We start from the raw sequence: 19,286 nt of genomic DNA, 5'->3' as shown, positions 1-19,286 counted from the left end.
ACACTACGCCTACAACACTTTGCCCATGGCACTTTATTCCTGGTTTCTGTTTTGAGATCTTATATGATCTATGTAATGCATGTTAACATTGCAAGATTGTTGTGTTCTACACCATCCCATTGGTTTGTTCTTTATTCAGGTATGTGCGTGCCAAGTGCGAGCAACCGGGAAGATGTATGCTTGCAAGAAATTAGAGAAAAAACGCATTAAGAAACGGAAAGGCGAGTCCATGACTCTGAATGAGAAACAAATCCTAGAGAGAGTCAACAGCAGGTTTGTAGTAAGTACAGATCCATCCGCAGGTCAAGGGGTCACAATCCAGCAACTTCGGGATAAATAGGGTTAAACATGTTTTTTCTGTTTGCAGCTCAATATAATGTAATTTTCAAGCTTTGCATGTTTTTAGGATCTGTTCTAAAGGTTTATTTTTATTATAGGCCCATGACACCAATGTACAGATTAAAGACCTATGCAGTGTGACTAGTTATCATATTTTTTATTTAATGTTTACCTTTTTTTGTTGTTGTTGTTTTTTTGTTTCTTTTCTTTTTTTTTTAAATGCACCCAAGTTTCATCCTCTGTCTAATTTCCAATAAGAGGTATTGGAACACTGAAAAAAAATCTATTCTATTGACCTACTGGGAATTTCTCCTTAGAAATAATAGGGAGCTCTAGCACATGTGCAATGCATCCTGTCTTTTTTACTTGGGAAAAGAAAACAACCCGACCATCTAGATTTTATAAACTGCTGCTGATTCACTTGCAAGTTATTTTATTAACATATATCGAAGGTCATTCAGAAGTATGTTACCCAAGCACTCTATGCAGTTCTGGATTAGAAGCCCATTGGTGCCTGGTGCTGAAAATTATGATGGGCCTAATTACAAAATCTTATCGCTAGAAAACACTAAAAGTTATACCTCCCAAGTGTCATGTATCTGGCAGAAGTGGTGCTGGAGGGAAACTCGCAGGATATAGCTATAAGAAAACAGATACCCTATGCTAATCTCTCGGTTGCATCGTTAAAGTAAATCCATTCCCCCTAACAGCAGGTCTGGTGAAGCTGAATGTTGGTTGGTGGGTTAAAAGGGTGGGCTACTGAGGCGAGTCATATAACCAGAACCACCCATAGGGGAGAACATGCCTGAAAAGGAAGCGTGTCTGCCCAAAAAAAATAAGTTAGCCTGGTGTAAATGCATGACAGACTGCCTGCCAATTATGCATGCTGACCAACAAAGGCCATACCATGCAGACAGCACCCTGAGCTTGGTATAAATGCATCTAATGATGCGCTCGCTCCCCTCTTTGTAAGGATTGTCCCCTACCACTCACTTGTCCATTCTTTTCCTTAGCTTCTTACTAGCAGGCAAAAGCTCCTTTTATACAGTCTGGGACAGAGAAAAGGTGGATATAGTGAGTTTAGAAGAAAGGGTATTGGAGAGAACAAAGCCGCAAAAGGATTTGCAAAGTCAGCTTTACCTTAACTAATTTCATTGTCAGCCAGTCCAAACTCGTTTTGTTCCCATGCATCCCTTTTAACTTTCCATACTTAAGAAAGAGAATGTGAAGAGTAGTAAAAAAAAAAAAAGATGTTGGCCTTGACTCTATGGTCCCTGACTCTATGGTCCCTGACTCTATGGTCCCTGACTCTATGGTTATCTATGCATAGGTGACCTCCTAAATCTTGCTAATGCTCAGTAGTTCCCTGATTTGTTTAAGTGGACTTGATTTTGGTTAGAACAGATGTCAGTGAATCAGGATAGTCACAGGGATTTATTGTGGATGAGTGTAAAGCGTATGCATGTGTAAATAATATAGTGGAACATTCACACTCAAATTAACGTTAACCAATATGGACTATATAGTATCCTGTTTTATTATGAAGACCCCTTCCTTCTTAGCACTATAGTTTTGCTCAATTTACTTTACTGTTTCTGTTTAATTTTCAAAATGCAAGGTCCTGAAGAATTCAACCTAATCTTTTTTACATTCCTACCCTCTACAATAGGTTAGTTTGGCTTATGCGTATGAAACAAAAGATGCTCTCTGCCTGGTGCTCACATTGATGAACGGAGGAGATCTGAAATTTCACATTTACCATATGGGTGAAGCTGGATTTGAAGAGGATCGCGCAGTATTCTATGCAGCTGAAATTTGCTGTGGGCTACAGGATTTACACAGTGAGCGAATAGTGTACAGGTATGTAGATATAGAACAACTGCTAAATGTGCCAAAGAAATAGGAGGTATAAATATTAAATGTATTTATTTATTTTATTTTTATCCTGGAAACGAGCAACTCCATCTTGGCTCCCATTCCATTTCTGTTTGTTTCTCCTCCAGTGCAGTATGTGCCATGGCTGTGCCTGGACCTAACTGGAAAGTCATGTGATTTTTACTGAATCATTAATATATTTAAAAAAAAAAAGCCGGGAATTACATGGAAAGGTTAATAAAAGTTAAAGGTTTCCTATATTTTGTTCAGTGGTGTAATTTCTAGAGAAGTAACAATTCCATTTTAAACTTGTAATTTAGTGAATATATATGGATTCTGCCAGCATATGTCCAAGATTGGTTTCCTAAACCATAATATTTCATCACACTAAATTTTTTAATTTTTTTTTAATTGTTTTGCTAAACAAATGTCACTTTACCAAAGTTTTCTGTACTGAATACAAACCTTGCTTATGTCAAGATGGATTTTGATGTTGATAATTTTTAAATATTACACTGATCAACCACAACTTTAAAAACACCTGCCTAATTTCGTGTAGGTCCCCCTTGTGCTGCAAAAACAGCCCCGACACTTCGAGGCATGAACTTCACAAGACCTCTGAACGTGTTGTGTGGTATCTGTCACCAAGACATTAGCAGTAGATCATTGCAGGTCCTGTAGTTTGCGAGGTGGGACCTCCATTGAGCTGATATAATCTAGCACAGGCATAGGCAACCTTCTGCACTTCAGATGTTTTGGACTACACCTCCCATGATGCCTTGCCAGTATTATGGGTGTAAGAGCATTGTGGGGGATGTAGTTCACAACATCTGGAGTGCCGAAGGTTGCCTATCCCTGATCTAGCACATCCCACGGATTCTCAAACGGATTGAGATCTGGGTAAATGACGAACATGCACCTGGCTATCCACTTGACCTAAAGGAAAATATGATTCATCAGATCAGATGCACTGTGTGTTCTGACGTGTTTCTGTAATGGCCAGCATTAACTATTTGAGCTACTGTCTGTGCGACCGAACCAGACAGACTAGCCTTCGCATCCTACGTGCATTAACAAGCCTTGCACACCCATAACCCTGGCACCGGTTTAACGGTTGTCCTTCCTTGCACCACTTTTTGTAGGTACTCACCAAGACTTCCGTAATTTATCTCACCCCTTGACAGGTGCCATTGTAATGATATCAATGTTATTCACTTCATCTCTCTGTGGTTTTAATGCTGTGGCTGATCAGTGTACATGAGATTTTTCCCTTACTTGTGTTTTTACAGGAGGTAGCTGGTATAATCAACTTACATGTCCGTGACCCTGTTTTGTAGGATGTAATAAATTACTATGTGTTTAGAAAGTCACAATCTGTCCCATAGCCCTGTTACAGTCTATAATGAATGTGTCGGCGAGGCTCATCTTCCTGTCCGCCCGCACTTTTCACCCCTCCCATCTCTGTCCATCCCTACATTGGCTTCCTGTAAGATACAGGGCTCAATTTAAAATTCTGGTACTTGCTTATAAATCTCTGAATAATGCTTCTCCAACCTAACTATCCGCCCTAATACACAAGTATGTCCCGTGTAGGGACTACGCTCTGCCGAAGACCTACGTCTATCTTCAGCACATACTCCCACCTCTGATGCTCGCCTTCAAGACTTTTCTAAGGCTACCCAGTTCTTGTGGAAATCCATTTCCTGCTCCGTTACTCTTACCCAGTCTCCATTCCAAAATATCACTAAAAATTAAATACTTCAGAAAAGTGTATCAATTAAAGTATTAATAGCTTTTCCTCCCCACACCTACTTCCTCTGCAACTGCCATTAAAATAAAAAAATACCCACTAAGCCCCCACTGAATACTTTTATAGCAACCTACTTTTCTACCCTACCGTTATTTTTTGTGTCCCTATACCCCACTCCCTCTAGCAAGAGCAAGGCCCTCAACCCTCTATTCCTGTGTGCTCAAATCTGGTCTGGTTATAAATACATAAAATAAATTACATCCAGGCACTCAGGATTGCTGTAGGAAGGCAGGTTTATGGTAACGAAAACCGCAACGTTTCGGCCTACAGAGAGGCCTTAATCTACTAAACTGGGTTTTGCCAACCCCGGCCCTGATAAGCACCTGGATTACTATGGTTGCAAAAATGTCTGTTAGTCATTCTATTGTACAGCGCTGCGCAATTTAATGGCGCTTTATAAATAATAATAGCACTGCCCAATAAGAGTGCATACATAATTTTGAATCAATTCCGAGAGCCTTGGCATCCAATGTAGAAGTGAAGTTGAACAAACAGCACAGGCATTCTAAGAACGTCAACATGTAATTTGGCTCGGCCACAGATACCAGTAGGAAGCAGTGGAACATGGTTAGGATACATTGTGTGTGCCAGATCTATTGCCATCCTCTAGGGGAAGTGAAGAGTATTGTTGAGGAGAAAAGGTGGGTGTTGTAAGGAGACTTTTTATACCAATCATCTCGGGGATAGGATTCAATTTGACATATCTGAGAGTCGCAGGTTTGGTTCCTTGCACAATTTCAGTACTTCCTTTCATTCATTCTAGAGCAGTAAAATGAGCATGAAATAGTCATGTAGAAACCTATAGACCACGGGACATACTTGAAAATTTGTGAAACTCTAAATTTAGTTTTAGTTTCGGATCGTTGGAGAGTCCTGGTTAAATCTTTGCGATGATTTGTAGAAATTTAACCATAAGTGCAGTATAGCCTAGATGTAAGGGTCTGGCCTGAAAATCAGAAGTTCTCTTGTTTCAATTAGAAATATTATCAGCAAAACTGTATCAAAATCGCATATTTATAGTATCAACATTCAGTTGCTTCTCGTTTTGGTATAAGGTATTTTTTGGTAGTAATCTAACGTACTTCCAAACTAAAAGGATATATAAGCATACTCTGAGAAAAAGTGGAACTTCATCAACGAAGGATTAAAATCTGAAAGAAGGTAAATAGGAAACATCTTACTGAACAGTGTATCATAAAAGTGTAAAATTAAATGCCATATGAGATTAAAGGGACACTGTAGGCACCCAGACCACTTCAGCTTATTGAAGTGATCTGGGTGCTATGTACCATGATTCCTTAACCCTACAGTGGTAATTATTGCAGTTTCTGGGAAACTGCAATAATTACCTCTGCGGGTTAACTCCTCCTCTAGTGGCCGTCTGGTAGACGGCCACTAGAGGGTCTTCCGGAATTTTGGTCTGACGCTGGACATCCTCGCGCTATGCATGAGGACCTCCAGAGTCCGTTTTGCCTCATAGGAAAGCATTGAATAATTCCTATGGGGAGATACTAATGCAAGCGCGGCCATTGCCACGCACGCGCATTAGATCTCCCCCGCCGTCTGACGGCGGGTAAGGAGCGTGGGTGGAGTGTGACCCAGCACCGAGAAACATAGTCGCTGGATTCAGGTTATGTCGAAAGCTACCTCGCCACTGGGGTTTGGAGGGGACTATTTGCCAGCCTTTTACCCTGTGACTATGGCCTCTTTAAATTATTGTGAATAAAAAAAAAACCTATTTGTACCGATTAGGACTTTGTACAATTATTCTTAGCACTTTCGAAGTGCCACTTCGAACCACCGGACCACATGCAAGTGGAGTGTGCAGCCTATTTACTTCCCAGGCTGGTAGTTAACCGCAGCCAAATTGGCAAACGGCTGGGTGGTCCCCGTTCATATAGTCGAACACAGGGATATTTTGTGTTTAGGGGTACTTATGGGACTTTAACTCAATTATCTCCAGGCAGAAAAAAAACACTATTTTTTTTATTATTTTTTAGCATACAGTACTTTAATACTCAATTATCCCCCATGCAGAGGGGAGGGATTGTGTGCTGTGTGTGGGAGTGTCAGGCATTGTAAAACTGTTTCTATTAGTTTGTCAACTTTGTAACCCCGTGCCCCATTAGGTCCAGGTGGGTGTTCCCTTGCATGGGGACTTGCATATAAGGCCAGCTGTGGCACCATAAAAAATTGAGTCCTGCATAACCCTCAACACGTAGCTTGGTCTGGTGATTGGAAGGCAATTGCTATATCAGGAGAGACCTTTCCCACACTGTCCTGGATATCAGAGGTTGGTCCAGGGTGGGAGGAAGGCGGCGAGATCCCTGCTAAGCTACGGCGGTTGTGGAGTCTGCGGTGCTTGTGGTGTCCGGAACGGTGCTTACGGTCCTCTGCGTCAGCTACGAAGCATCTGTTGGCGGGGGTGCCAGGCGGACGTTCACACAGATAAGTACCTGAAAGGGTTTTAATACCTTCAGCCATGGGAGGGAGGGGTGTTGTGAGAGGGTGCAAGGGAGGGGTTGGATTTCACAGTGCCAGGAAAACTTTATTTTCCTGGCACTATATGATCCCTTTAAAAAAACAAAAAAACGCTCTCTATACCTACACTCTGTATTTATCTTGATGTCCTACACTACTAGCCAGGCCTTGAACGTTACTGACCACTTCTAGTCTAAAGCGTCCATGGTAATAGCTAATTAGACAGGTGAATTTATGACACTTTTCTTTTTCAAGGAAATACATAAAAATCCATAGCTACACCTTCAAAATGTTAATCCAATAAAATCACATTCACAAATTGAATAAAAAAATAAATTAAAAAAATCCCCTGTGTCTATAAAGTGAAAATTCAAACACTTATTTGTGCAAAAATTGCAATATCTTAATACAGTGCAAAATACCCTTTTTATATCACTCTCATGTGTTTGTGCTGAAATATATAAAAAAAAGTGTAAAGTGCACAGTGCAGTAGAAAAAAGGTGCAAAGTAGTGTCACACTTACAAAATGAGATGTTTTGTCAGACCTCTCAATAAAGGTTCCACAACATGTAGTTGGGTGTCGATACATATGTATAAAACAGAGAAGGGTAGAGAGAGAAAATATATAGTGGCACACTTGCTATGGGTGAATATCTACTCTCCAGGGCTAAATTCGACAGATCTATTGGGATAGGATCATCCATTCACTTCGCAAAACATTTGTTTGACAGACGTTAATTGAAACTTATTCTAATTGAAATTTCAATCTAGAGTGTAGATATGATTTCTCAACCATGCTCCCACCATGAACACACACAGGACTATTCACTAAAATGAGAATTGTAGGCGAATTGAAAGTCAAATGAAAACTTTAGACAAATTCTGTTTACAGTTTGAATAACCCCATAATTGTTGCAGAATTGTGCCTGAAGATAGGAGCATAGAATGCAATTCTTGCAGGTTCTAGAAAATTGTTCAAGATTATGAGAAGTGCTGGATAACATGTAGACTGTGAGGTCTGACTAGTAAGTTTGTGTATATGTAGAGATCACTTTGATAAATATTGGAAAGTTTATTTTTTACTACTTTTATAGGAACAACATTCAGCAACTAGTCAACTACACTTGCTGGTTATGCTTCCTCATTGCTGTACTGTAGGCCAAACTAATGGTCATGGTAAGGTTCATCTTCATTATTTACCTGTTGGATAATACCTCCCAGCGTAAACCACAATTAGCAGTCAAACTGTCACTTATGTACTGGGCAAATCTGATGAACTCAAAATAATTTTGGCTAAAATATATTGGCTCTTTAAGTGTCATTATCTTTGAAAAAAAACAGTCCAAAAAGATAATCACTTTTTTTTTTCACACGTGCAAGTTGTCCATGAAGCCTTGCCAATTAATTCTTTCAAATTGTGCTTCCATACTGATGTTAAATGGAGTTTGTGTAAAAGTTGACCCGATCTAAAAAAAGCCACTCTCTTTTTGCAGAGATTTGAAACCTGAAAACATTTTGCTGGATGATGACGGTAGGTGCTAATTTCTACACGATAATCTTTTCTTGATTATTCAATGGCTTGTATTGGGAATATTGTAATTTGCTTTTTATCCAACTTGTTTTTTTTTTTTTTCTTCTTCTCTATTATGACAAAGGGCATATTAGAATCTCAGACCTTGGGCTTGCTGTTCAAATCCCGGAAGATCAGACCATCAAAGGCAGAGTAGGCACTGTTGGCTACATGGGTAAGTGAAAGATCTCTGGAGAATATGATGCTTGGGTAATGTGAGGGTACATGGTAGCACAATGAAAACGACCATGACTTATTTTTCAGCACCGGAGGTAGTTAGGAATGAGCGATATACATTCAGCCCAGACTGGTGGGCACTTGGCTGTCTATTGTATGAAATGATCGAAGGACAATCTCCGTTCCAGCAAAGGAAAAGGAAGATAAAACGAGAGGAAGTGGAACGCCTGGTTAAGGAAGGGCAGGAGGATTATTCTGATAAGTTCTCTTCAGACGCAAAGTCTCTCTGTACCATGGTGAGTGAAGAAACCTGGTTTGGTAATATTTTATGTCATCTCTTTCAACACGAGGGCTATACATGCGTAAGTAATGTTTCCAAATTCTGTGTTCGTGTTGTAACTTTAAGGGTTTGCATCTAATTGAAAATTAGCCATTCAAGCTTGGAAAAAAAGATTGAGCAGTGCTGAAAGCATTTTACTACATGTAACGTAACAAATGTCTCTACTCTCACTCTCTTTATACCTGCATTTCTGTATACAGAAGTTAAGAATCCTCTGAAAGTGAAATGTTGTATCTTGATCTACATAAATTATAAGTTGATTCTTGGAACAGAGGAGGAAGCACACATAATGAAACGAATGTTCTAGTATTGTGTCTATGTTTTTTATTTTATGAATGTAATCATTTAGGGTGCAATAGAAAATTTGTCTTCGCATAGCTCTGAGAACGTAGGACATGTTTCATATGTTAACATTTGCCAGGGAAGCGATTCTGTGGTGAACCACATTTGCATGCAAACAATAGTCTCTATCTGTAGACAGGAAGTAATGTGATCTTGTCTTAATATTGCAAGTTGCTTTGCTTTTTCACTACACTGATTTATCGGGCTACGTTTCTTAAAAACCTCTAAGCGGCTTCTACTCATGCAATTTCATGATCCAAATAAAAGCAGAATCTCTGGTCAGCCACATCAAAGTCTTTCTGTATTCCAGCTTAGAGAGTACAAGTCCTTTATGACAGTGAAGGAAAACAAGGTTTTTTTTTATTTTATTTTATTTTTGTAATTTTTTGCACTTGGGTCATTTCCTTGAAGAAAAAAAAAACGTAACTGTCGCTGCCAAGGAAAGAGCACTGCATTGTGCAGGGTTAAAAAGTATTACAAAATATTCCAATTGACTGTTGGCAAATCTCTCTATGCATATGAAGAAACCGAATTAACCCATCTACTCATTTTGTTTGGCCAACTTTGCATCTGCAATTTAAATTTGTATCCCCCCCCCCCCCATAGGTAGTCTCTGCACATATCGGCCCATTTGAATTATTTTCATTTATTTTAAGATACCTGTAATGAAACCTGTGCTTCGTTACTTTTCTCAATTAAAGAAGGTGTTATGTTATCTTCTCTTTCTTCGTTTGCATGAAGGTAGTAAATTAATGGCAAACTTTAAATTTACTTTTAAATTGAGCGCTTTTATCAGGTGAACATGTAAAGCGTAGAATCCATGACAGCCTAATGGCTTGTGTTGTATGTTACTGACTGAATATGAACGTCTTTGGGGCATCTAAAACACTGTTAATTGTATAACTACTCTATAGGTTCGTCCTAGTTTTGTCATTGGCCTCCCAGCTGTTAATGAATTTCCCATAATTCTTTGCTGGCACTTGGCTTACAAATAGTCTTGGTAATTCTAGCCTAGAAGTGACTGGAGAAGCCATCAGTTCACACCACTAGCCTGCAGTGTAATACTAGCATTCTACAGAGAATCACACATGCAAATTGCTGTCTTTAGTTTAAAAAAAAAAAATTAACAGTTTTACCCCACTTAGGTTAAAAAAATCTAAACAAACAAACTCTAATGTATTCCTTTTTTTTCTTTTTTTCTTTCTTTGTAATGTAAGGCAGTGTGTGACTCATAATCCATATAGATGTGATTCCAGCATGGAGAGTTTTAACATCTCATTGTGGTTTTACTCTTGTGATTGTTTTTTTTATCTCTTATTCATAGTTGCTATGTAAAGACCCTAAGCAGCGTTTAGGATGCTGTGGAGGAGGTGCTCAGGAAGTAAAAGACCATCCACTGTTTAAAAATATTAATTTTAAGAGGCTTGAAGCTGGGATTTTGGAGCCGCCTTTTAAACCAGATGTAAGTACATCACGTGTCACCTTACTTGGCATAAGTAATGGACCAGCCTAATTACCTTGAGCTGATGAATGGCCTTTAACTTAATAAAACAGTATTTAAAACATGATTTTATTACTCAAATTGTGGAATGACAATGTAAATATTTTTAATGTACTCTTATTGGTGGCTGTGCTGGTGTAAAGCGTTTTTATTTTCTATTTCATTTTATTTTGCAGCCTCAGGCCATTTATTGTAAAGATGTTCTGGATATAGAACAGTTCTCTACTGTAAAAGGGGTGGAATTGGAGCAGACTGACAGTGACTTTTATCTCAAGTTTGCCACCGGCAGTGTGTGCATCCCCTGGCAGAATGAGGTAATATAGAAAAAGAAGGCAGAGCATGTCACCGCTATAACGTTTGTTTGTATACGTAACAAAGATTAAGCTGTGATCTAGTCACCTAATAGGGCAAAAAGCCTAAAATCTGAGTTAACGCTTATTCTTTGAGAGGAGAGACTGTTGTAACAACAACAGAGAAGCTATCATTTTAACCCATACATTTTTACAGAAAGATATGTTTTGCGTTTTAAAACCTAACCTCCTTTTATCATTAATTGTATTTTGAAGAACAAACAATGCAAGTGATGTTTTAGATGGGACTTGTCCAACTTTCACAGTATTTTGATATATCCCCCCAGGAGTCTGTGATGTGGATATATAACATGTTTATGATGATCCTGTCTTAATCCCATTTCAGATGATTGACACTGATTGTTTTTGGGATCTGAGTGCGCTGCCCACAGATGGAGGCACTCCCCCTGATTTAGACTGGAGGGGGCTTCCTTCACCAGAGCCAAAAAAAGGCCTGCTGCAGCGGTTTTTTAGCAGACGGGTAAGTAGCCAGACATCTGTTCGTTGTAAACTGCTAGTCTATATTCACTGTTCTGTAGTATAATGTTGTGAAAAAACTGAAATAGTTTCCTGTTGTAAAGTATATGCCACAATGACAACAGACCTGTTACTCCTCAAAATTCTCCACGCGTTCCTGCTGTAGACACCCATTAAAGGGACTCTGTAGGCATTTAGATCACTTCATCTGAATGAAGTGGTCTGGGTGCCATTGCCTTCTGCAAAAACGGCAATGTATACATTGCAGAGTTTACATACCTCTCGATGAACTTGTCTCTCCAATTATATTGTCTCATAGAGGAGACCAATTGATTGGCCCAGCACAGCATTTTGCTGCGCATGCGCACTAGCCTCCCAATGTTTACCTATTCCATACGTTTTATGGAACTATATGCCCTACTAGTGATCATTTATGTATTTTAGAACAAAATCAATCTTGTAATCCTGTTTCCACAGCCTAATTTGTAAACTCGTATTGCAGCTTGTTGTGTTGCTGTGAAGATCTATTCTGTTCTGGGCTTCTAGGAAATCTGGATTTGTGCCCAGAATAGGGACTGTCCTTACTAAATTGGGAAATGTTGGTTGTACACTAGAAGTAGTGCTTTTTTATTTTTATTTTCTTGATGTAGAATCTGAAGTATTCCAAATAGCTTATGAGAAAATAAAGTTGATGGAATGTATCCATGTTTAACACATTAAGTATGCAGTATGCCATTTGTTAACTTGATCAACTTGTTTAGGGAATCAATATAGCAAATATATTTCCAAATGAAGAAAATAGGTGTAAATGACTGATGATGGGGGGATGAAACTGGGCAGATCCCATACCGTCCATGCATATGTCCCATCAACTGGTGCTAAACAGTTCTTTGATGCAGCACAGAGCGCCATATTCTCAAAAGTACACCTCTTGCTCACACACACTTCACATTAACAGCTGCATAATTCCACCTGCATTTAAACACACTGTCAATTTGCATGAGTGCACCCCTGCATTCAAGCACAATCTGCATAACCCACAATACGGTCAATGGGCATAAATACGCACTTGAATTCACTCACACACTTGATAGCAACTGGAAGCACAGTCCTCTGGCATTCACTCTATAGTTATGGTGATTTAGTTTGTTTATGTAATTGTTTTTGCGGGTCTGTCTTGTATAGTGATTAGTGAACGCCTGCATTTACAATCATTATATTACTCGGAAATAAAACTCTGCATTCACACACTGACACTACATACAAAAAAAATCACTGCATTTGTACACTGACCGAAAACCTGTATGTTTACATTAACGCACACAGACTTAATTTACAGACCCCCAACACCAAGCCATGCAATACACCCAGTTCTTGCATTGACACATACGCCTTGATTCAATTCTTTTGACTCTGCATCAGAAATTATTCCAATCCGTTAGAAAAAAAACTTTTAAAATGATTTACGAGCAAACATTCTCATATATCTTAATGGTGTCTTATAAATGAATCATAAATAAATAATTTAACATGTTTTTTTGTGGGGGGGGGGGGGGGGCGGCGGTGTTCTGAACAGATTGGAGTCATTTCTGAATCAGACAAATTTAATCAAGACATGCACACATGCCCATGTGCACGTACACTGATTTTTTTTTTTTTTATTTTACATGCCGGGACCAAACTTCTGGAATAAAAGGGAACCATGACATGTCACACATGTCATGTGTCCCTAAGGGGTTAAACAAATTAGCATTAATTTATGAATGCCTTCAGACATTACACACACACACACTTTTTATTTTATTAGTAAATTGCTGTCTACCTCCAGTTTTTTGCGGGCGGATTCTTACACCCAAGACATTTTAAAATAAGATTTGTGGTCTGAGACCTTTGACTGGATTAAATGATCTAATTCATAATATGCTTAAAGAAACACTCCATAACAACTGATACCTGCAGTCCTGAAAATAATCCTTTTTTTTTTTATTCTGGACTGTAAGTTTCATTCCATTTCAGTGACCTCTATTCACCCCCTTTTCTGTTGAAAATGTTCAGCTTAAAGGGACACTAAAGTCACCAAAAAAACTTTAGCTTAATGAAGCAGTTTCGGTGTATAGATCATGCCCCTGCAGTCTCACTGCTCAATTCACTGCCCTTTAAAAGTTAAATCACTTTTGTTCTGTTATATAGCACTAGCCACACCTCCGGTGACTGTGACTGACACTGCCTGCATGAAAACAAAATAACTTTATTTTCAATTAGATGTGACTTGCATTTCAAAAAAATATATATATATTTTAAAAAAATAAAGTAGGTCTCCAGTTCTGCTAATTGAACTTTAATTACATACATGAGACATCTGCAGGGTCTAGCAAGCTATTAACAGAGCAGGAGAGAAGTTAAATTAACAGTCTAAATCTGTCTTAAACAGAATTTGCAATAAAGGAAGTGTACACATTAGGTTACTCTTTACCATAAATCCCCTAGTAATTAAGAAAGACAATCCTTCTTCATTGATACAAATTTTAAAGGAACACTATAGGGTCAGGAGCAGAAACGTGTATCCTGACCATATGGTGTTAAAACTACAATATAGCTCCCCCCCCCCCCCCCCCCCCCCCGTACCCGTTAATATAGAAAAATCTTATATTTATTCCAGTCTGCTGCTTTGATCGGCCTGCTTGGCTGACCTCATCAGAAGTGATTCTCTCAGGCTTGCAGCCTTCCGATGCATCTGCTTAACCTATGACTATTGTACATCTTTGTTTCTTGACTTGTACATTGTATTTTGAAAAATAAAAGAAATAAAAGAGAATTAAAAAAAAGAAAGTAATTCTCTCAGCCAATCACAATACTTTCACATAGGAAAGCATTGGATTGGCTGAGACTGTCAAGGAGCAGAGCCAGCACAAGCCAAACACAGCCCTGGACAATCTGCATCTCCTCCTAGAAATGCATTGAATCAGAATCTCTATGAGGAGCATTCAGTGTCTTCTTGCAGAGGATGGAGACACTGAATGACAGTACTGCACACTATGCAGCATTGCCACACGAAGCAACTCTAGTAGCCACTTGAGGAGTGGCCAGTGAAGGTATCCCTAGGCTGTAATGTAAACACTGCATTTTCTCTGAAAAGACAGTGTTTAGTGCAAAAAGCCTGAAGGGACTGATTCTACTCACCAGAACAAATACAATAAGCTGTAATTGTTCTGGTGACTATAGTGTCCCTTTAAGCCTAATAATACATTGACATTATACAATATCAGCACCATATACAGATTCAAAATACAACCAACAGCCCCAGCCAAAGTAAAAAATTATCTCAAACTACCACCAGTCGCTAGAATAAACCTTCCTCATACTGTAGTACATAGAGGAACGTGCAGACACTCCTGCCCCAAAATTACTTAAAAGAACTTACGGTAAGTTGTTATTAAGGTGGGAATGTATATTTAATGGAAAGTACTCTGGGTGATTTTGTTTTATGTAGAACTTTTTATCAATGTTTGTTAAATAACTAGTTTCTCGTGAAAACCGTACATCTAAAAGAGTGGAAAGCATTATATAAAACAACAATGAGCACTACTTGCAGGTGTGCTCTCCCGGCCAGTGGTACTTAATTAACTACTTTCTAGTGAACAAAAAATAGAACATAGAGCAAACTCTGAAAATTGTGTTTAGAGGACCTTTGGCTTTCACAGCAGTAAAGCACTCCACTATGCTCAATTAATTGTTTTGCCTCTTATTAATGATATCTGGACTTGAGACCCCACTTTAGGTTGAAGCTAAGAGAAAGTGGAAATCAACCAAGATATCTAGCAAGATGGAAATTACAGTATAGTACAGGTCACCACTAATGGTCAATACGAGACAATGGCACACCTAGGCTCCATGAGAGCCCATAAAAAGATAGAAGGCTGGGCCCACTGGGAGGCATGGGTGTCTAAGCAGCAGGAGAAAGGGGCCATAGACATAAGGCTGAACTCACTCGAACCCCCACACGAACAACCGAGAGAGAAAAGTAATATTCTTACTCCTTTGTATCTGGCACTGGTACTTCATATTCCACGACCTTTCTTGGCTGGGCTATGTTTTGTTGCACAATCTCCACGTGCAGAATGCGGTTTAGAAACATGCAGGTTCTATTTTCCTCCCCTTTCTAATCTCTGATCGTGCTTGACTCTTTTTAGGAATGCTGTGGCAATTGTAGTGACAGTGAAGATGAACCAACTCGCCTATAGCTCTCACGGAACCTCAGAAGATTTCTCAAAGTTGAACCAGTTTACAATTTTTTGCACATTCATAGCCATACACTCCTGCTTAAAGGGGTTACAGAACAGTGCCTCCAGTTTCTCCCGGAGCCGGTGTGTTAAAGATAATATTGTAATGTCTAAATTCAGATGTATAACTATAGGAATGTATATTTTCAGTGGTTTTAAAAATCCTATTCCCATCTTATAGACTTCAATAACACCACATACCCTTGCTACCAGAGGCCAAAGGACTATTACACTGGCCAAGCAAGAACAACTATGCTTAAGGAAATATCCTCGAAAAAGTTGAATCCTTTGTTTGTGTATGTGTGTTAAGAGATTTTTATTTTATTTTTTAGCATATTTACATATATGTCAAATAATAAGTTAATGAAACGAACATTTTCCTCTACAAATCAAAATTTTAAGAATAGAAATGGCTCCAATATATTGTGCATTTCATTTTTTTTTCGTTTAAATTATATATACATGTATATTTTTTTTTATTTTGTTTTGTTAATGAATACCTGCTGAAACTCAGAAAAAAAATGTGAAATAACTTTTTTTTTAACAAAAAACATAAAAACCAATGAGCTATATATCATAAACCCTAATTTATTTACATTTTTTTTGTGTCTCACACTGGTAACTTAGTGTTTTAAAAGCAAATGTTTGTTTTGATATTTTGTCCTGTTAAATCACACATTATTTATGCATTCAAGGACCATAGTAGGCGAATAGAAGTCAATTCTACCTGTCAATTCTTCCAGAATAGTTGAAAGGACCATTGTAAGTGGCAATTTTCATTGGTTAGATGCATGCTTCACTAAAGCTGCAATAAACCATTCATTTTTCAGAGCGTGACACCAGCTGATAAAAGCAAATATTTTTTTTTATTTTTTTTGCACAGGGTAGAGCAGGGTTTTAGAACTTATTCCAAGTTCTGTTATATGTCCACTCCTCTCATCCTAGTTGTAGGAGGTATACCAAAGCACAAATCACCCACTCCAATGTGCTGTGATACAATAATATCATACTCCTTCTGGTTATTAGAAAAACATTCCTATGCATAGCTTTGCTTCTTGTGCATAACTCATCTTTGACTTTTTTTTTTTTTTTTTTTTTAAGCATGCAAAAAGGCCTATATCTACTCTTACTCCTATTACTTGGTAGAGGTGTGGAATATAAAGCCTTACAAATGATTCTGACACATGTGCCTTTGTACTTGTTTCCAGAGCACTACTTTCTTCCCGTGCTGCTGCTGTCAAAATTTTTTTTTTTTAATTTTTTTTTTTTAATTTTTTTTTTTGTTAATGGGTTTAGTATAGCACTCAAGTAATTTCCCATCTTTGAGGATCTGACTTGTTTTATTTGTATTTTTGTTTTTCTTTCTGGATTTTATACATTTTTTTTTTTCTTTTTCAAAAAAATAAATAATTTTATTAAAAACAAAAAACATAATTGCATTTTGTGTGAATATTTTGCTGTAGATGACCAGTAGAGGGCCTCCTAAGATGCATGAGAGCTACCATGTATTCAGTCGTTACATGTTAGTCTGCCTCCTTGACACTCCATATTTATTGCCTTGTGAACTAAAATAGTATATCCACATTGTAGTAGCTGCCTCTAAATACATATCTAAGCATGGCATCTCTCTCAAAACCATGGTTGAAATTAAATATACATTTTAGGATCTGTCTTACAATGTTCTGGACCATGGAGAGCCAAAAGTAGCCACTTTAAGGCTGACAAGCACACTGGGAGTTATGTTTCCACAGCTGAGGGACTGTCTGATAGCTACTTCTGGCCTAGAGTATGACTGTTATGGAAATGCATCAAACTGCACAGATGAACCAGATTTGCTACTCTACCATTCTACTATTCCATACATTATTCCATCCAAGATATCCGCATCACCAGAAATTACACAAGTGATGTTGAAAGACCAGGCCATCTGTGATAAGAATGTTCGTGAGAAATCCATTATGAATCAAGATTTGGTTTTCTTTTTCTTGGATGGAGATTTGATTAATTTACTGCAGTTCTAAATTGTGGTTATTATTGCTCAACACAAATTAACTTTACAGGCCAATACAAGCATGCATCCAAAAAAAAGTGTCACAGATTTTCATTCTGTGCACACTTCACTTGCTTCTGCTTAGATTGTCTGGCAACTTTACCAGGACAGCTGATTGTGTACAATATGCCAGACCACTTATGAATCATTTTTATCTTTTTAAGAAATAAACGCATTTGCAACAAACCAGTAGAGAGATCATTTCCATTTGCATCTTTAAAATAAAATTGTTGCAAACAGTAGATATTCTTATTTTTATGCCTTGTTTTAAAATTTAAGCAGACAATTTTTGTTACTGGCAGCCCAGCACAGTCAGGATATCATGGGGCATTGGCTTGTAATGTGACTGGTGTTCCCACACATTCTGGGACATTGCCAGTATGCAATGACAAGAAAGCAGTGATCGGTGGCAGAAGCGATAAGTTAGCAACTCTTAACTCTCAAAATGTATATCCTGCACACATGGGCGTCCGCAAGGGGGGGCACTTGCCCCCCCCCCCCCCCTGGATTTTTCAGCTTGTTCTGCTAATTTTCGTGAGATTTAAAATGACTGCAATACCGACGCCGGCCAGTAGGTGGCGCTGTGTATGGAGAGAGACAGGGATAGGAAGCTGCATCTATCCCTGCTTCTCTCTGCTGAGTGAAACCTCAGGGGAGCAACTCATGCAGCCAGAGACCGCCTACAGATCAGGTAAGTGAGGGATGGGATGAGGGGGGTTTAAAATAGCCTATAGATTAGGGGAGTGAGGGATGGGGGGGGGAGGGGGGGCAGCCCATATATTAGGGGAGTAAGGCATGGGGGGGCAGCCTATATATTAGGGGAGTAAGGCATGGGGGGGCAGCCTATATATTAGGGGAGTAAGGCATGGGGGGCAGCCTATATATTAGGGGAGTAAGGCATGGGGGGCAGCCTATATATTAGGGGAGTAAGGCATGGGGGGCAGCCTATATATTAGGGGAGTAAGGCACGGGGGGCAGCCTATATATTAGTGGAGTAAGGCATGGGGGGCAGCCTATATATTAGGGGAGTAAGGCATGGTAGGGGCAGCCTATATATTAGGGGAGTAAGGCATGGGGGGGCAGCCTATATATTAGGGGCGTAAGGCATGGGGGTAGCAGCCTATATATTAGGGGCGTAAGGCATGGGGGTAGCAGCCTATATATTAGGGGCGTAAGGCATGGGGGGGCAGCCTATATATTAGGGGCGTAAGGCATGGGGGGGCAGCCTATATATTAGGGGAGTAAGGCCTGGGGGGGGAGGGCAGCCTATATATTAGGGGAGTAAGGCATGGGGGGCAGCCTATATATTAGGGGAGTAAGGCATGGGGGGCAGCCTATATATTAGGGGAGTAAGGCATGGGGGGCAGCCTATATATTAGGGGAGTAAGGCATGGGGGCAACCTATATATTAGGGGAGTAAGGCATGGGGGCAGCCTGTATATTAGGGGAGTGAGGCATGGGGGGCAGCCTATATATTAGGGGAGTGAGGCATGGGGGGGCAGCCTATATATTAGGGGAGTAAGGCATGGGGGGCAGCCTATATATTAGGGGAGTGAGGCATGGGGGGGCAGCCTATATATTAGGGGAGTAAGGCATGGGGGGGCAGTCTATATATTAGGGGAGGCATGGGGGCAGCCCATATATTAGGGGAGTGAGGCATGGGGGGGGATGAGGCAAAGGGGGGCAGCCTATAG

At 39.3% G+C, this 19,286-nt stretch overlaps 1 protein-coding gene across 1 annotated transcript in view; it reads left to right on the top strand.

Annotated features, from left to right (window-relative positions):
• The window catches only part of GRK6 (G protein-coupled receptor kinase 6), a 51,890-nt gene extending 34,961 nt beyond the window's left edge, over positions 1-16,929 (top strand). The window contains exons 8-16 of the mRNA XM_063447314.1: positions 140-280; positions 2,009-2,199; positions 7,999-8,036; positions 8,161-8,250; positions 8,340-8,548; positions 10,259-10,396; positions 10,612-10,749; positions 11,132-11,266; positions 15,453-16,929. Of these exons, the coding sequence (XP_063303384.1) occupies positions 140-280; positions 2,009-2,199; positions 7,999-8,036; positions 8,161-8,250; positions 8,340-8,548; positions 10,259-10,396; positions 10,612-10,749; positions 11,132-11,266; positions 15,453-15,503 (1,131 nt within the window). The 3' untranslated portion in view covers positions 15,504-16,929. The remainder of the gene's footprint in view (positions 1-139; positions 281-2,008; positions 2,200-7,998; positions 8,037-8,160; positions 8,251-8,339; positions 8,549-10,258; positions 10,397-10,611; positions 10,750-11,131; positions 11,267-15,452) is intronic.
• Positions 16,930-19,286: the final 2,357 nt, after the last annotated feature.

This window comes from Pelobates fuscus, chromosome 3 (genome assembly GCF_036172605.1).
Source record: "Pelobates fuscus isolate aPelFus1 chromosome 3, aPelFus1.pri, whole genome shotgun sequence".
Lineage (NCBI taxonomy): Eukaryota > Metazoa > Chordata > Amphibia > Anura > Pelobatidae > Pelobates > Pelobates fuscus.
Note: the sequence above shows the minus strand (reverse complement) of the source record. Positions and strands in the feature narration are given on the sequence as shown.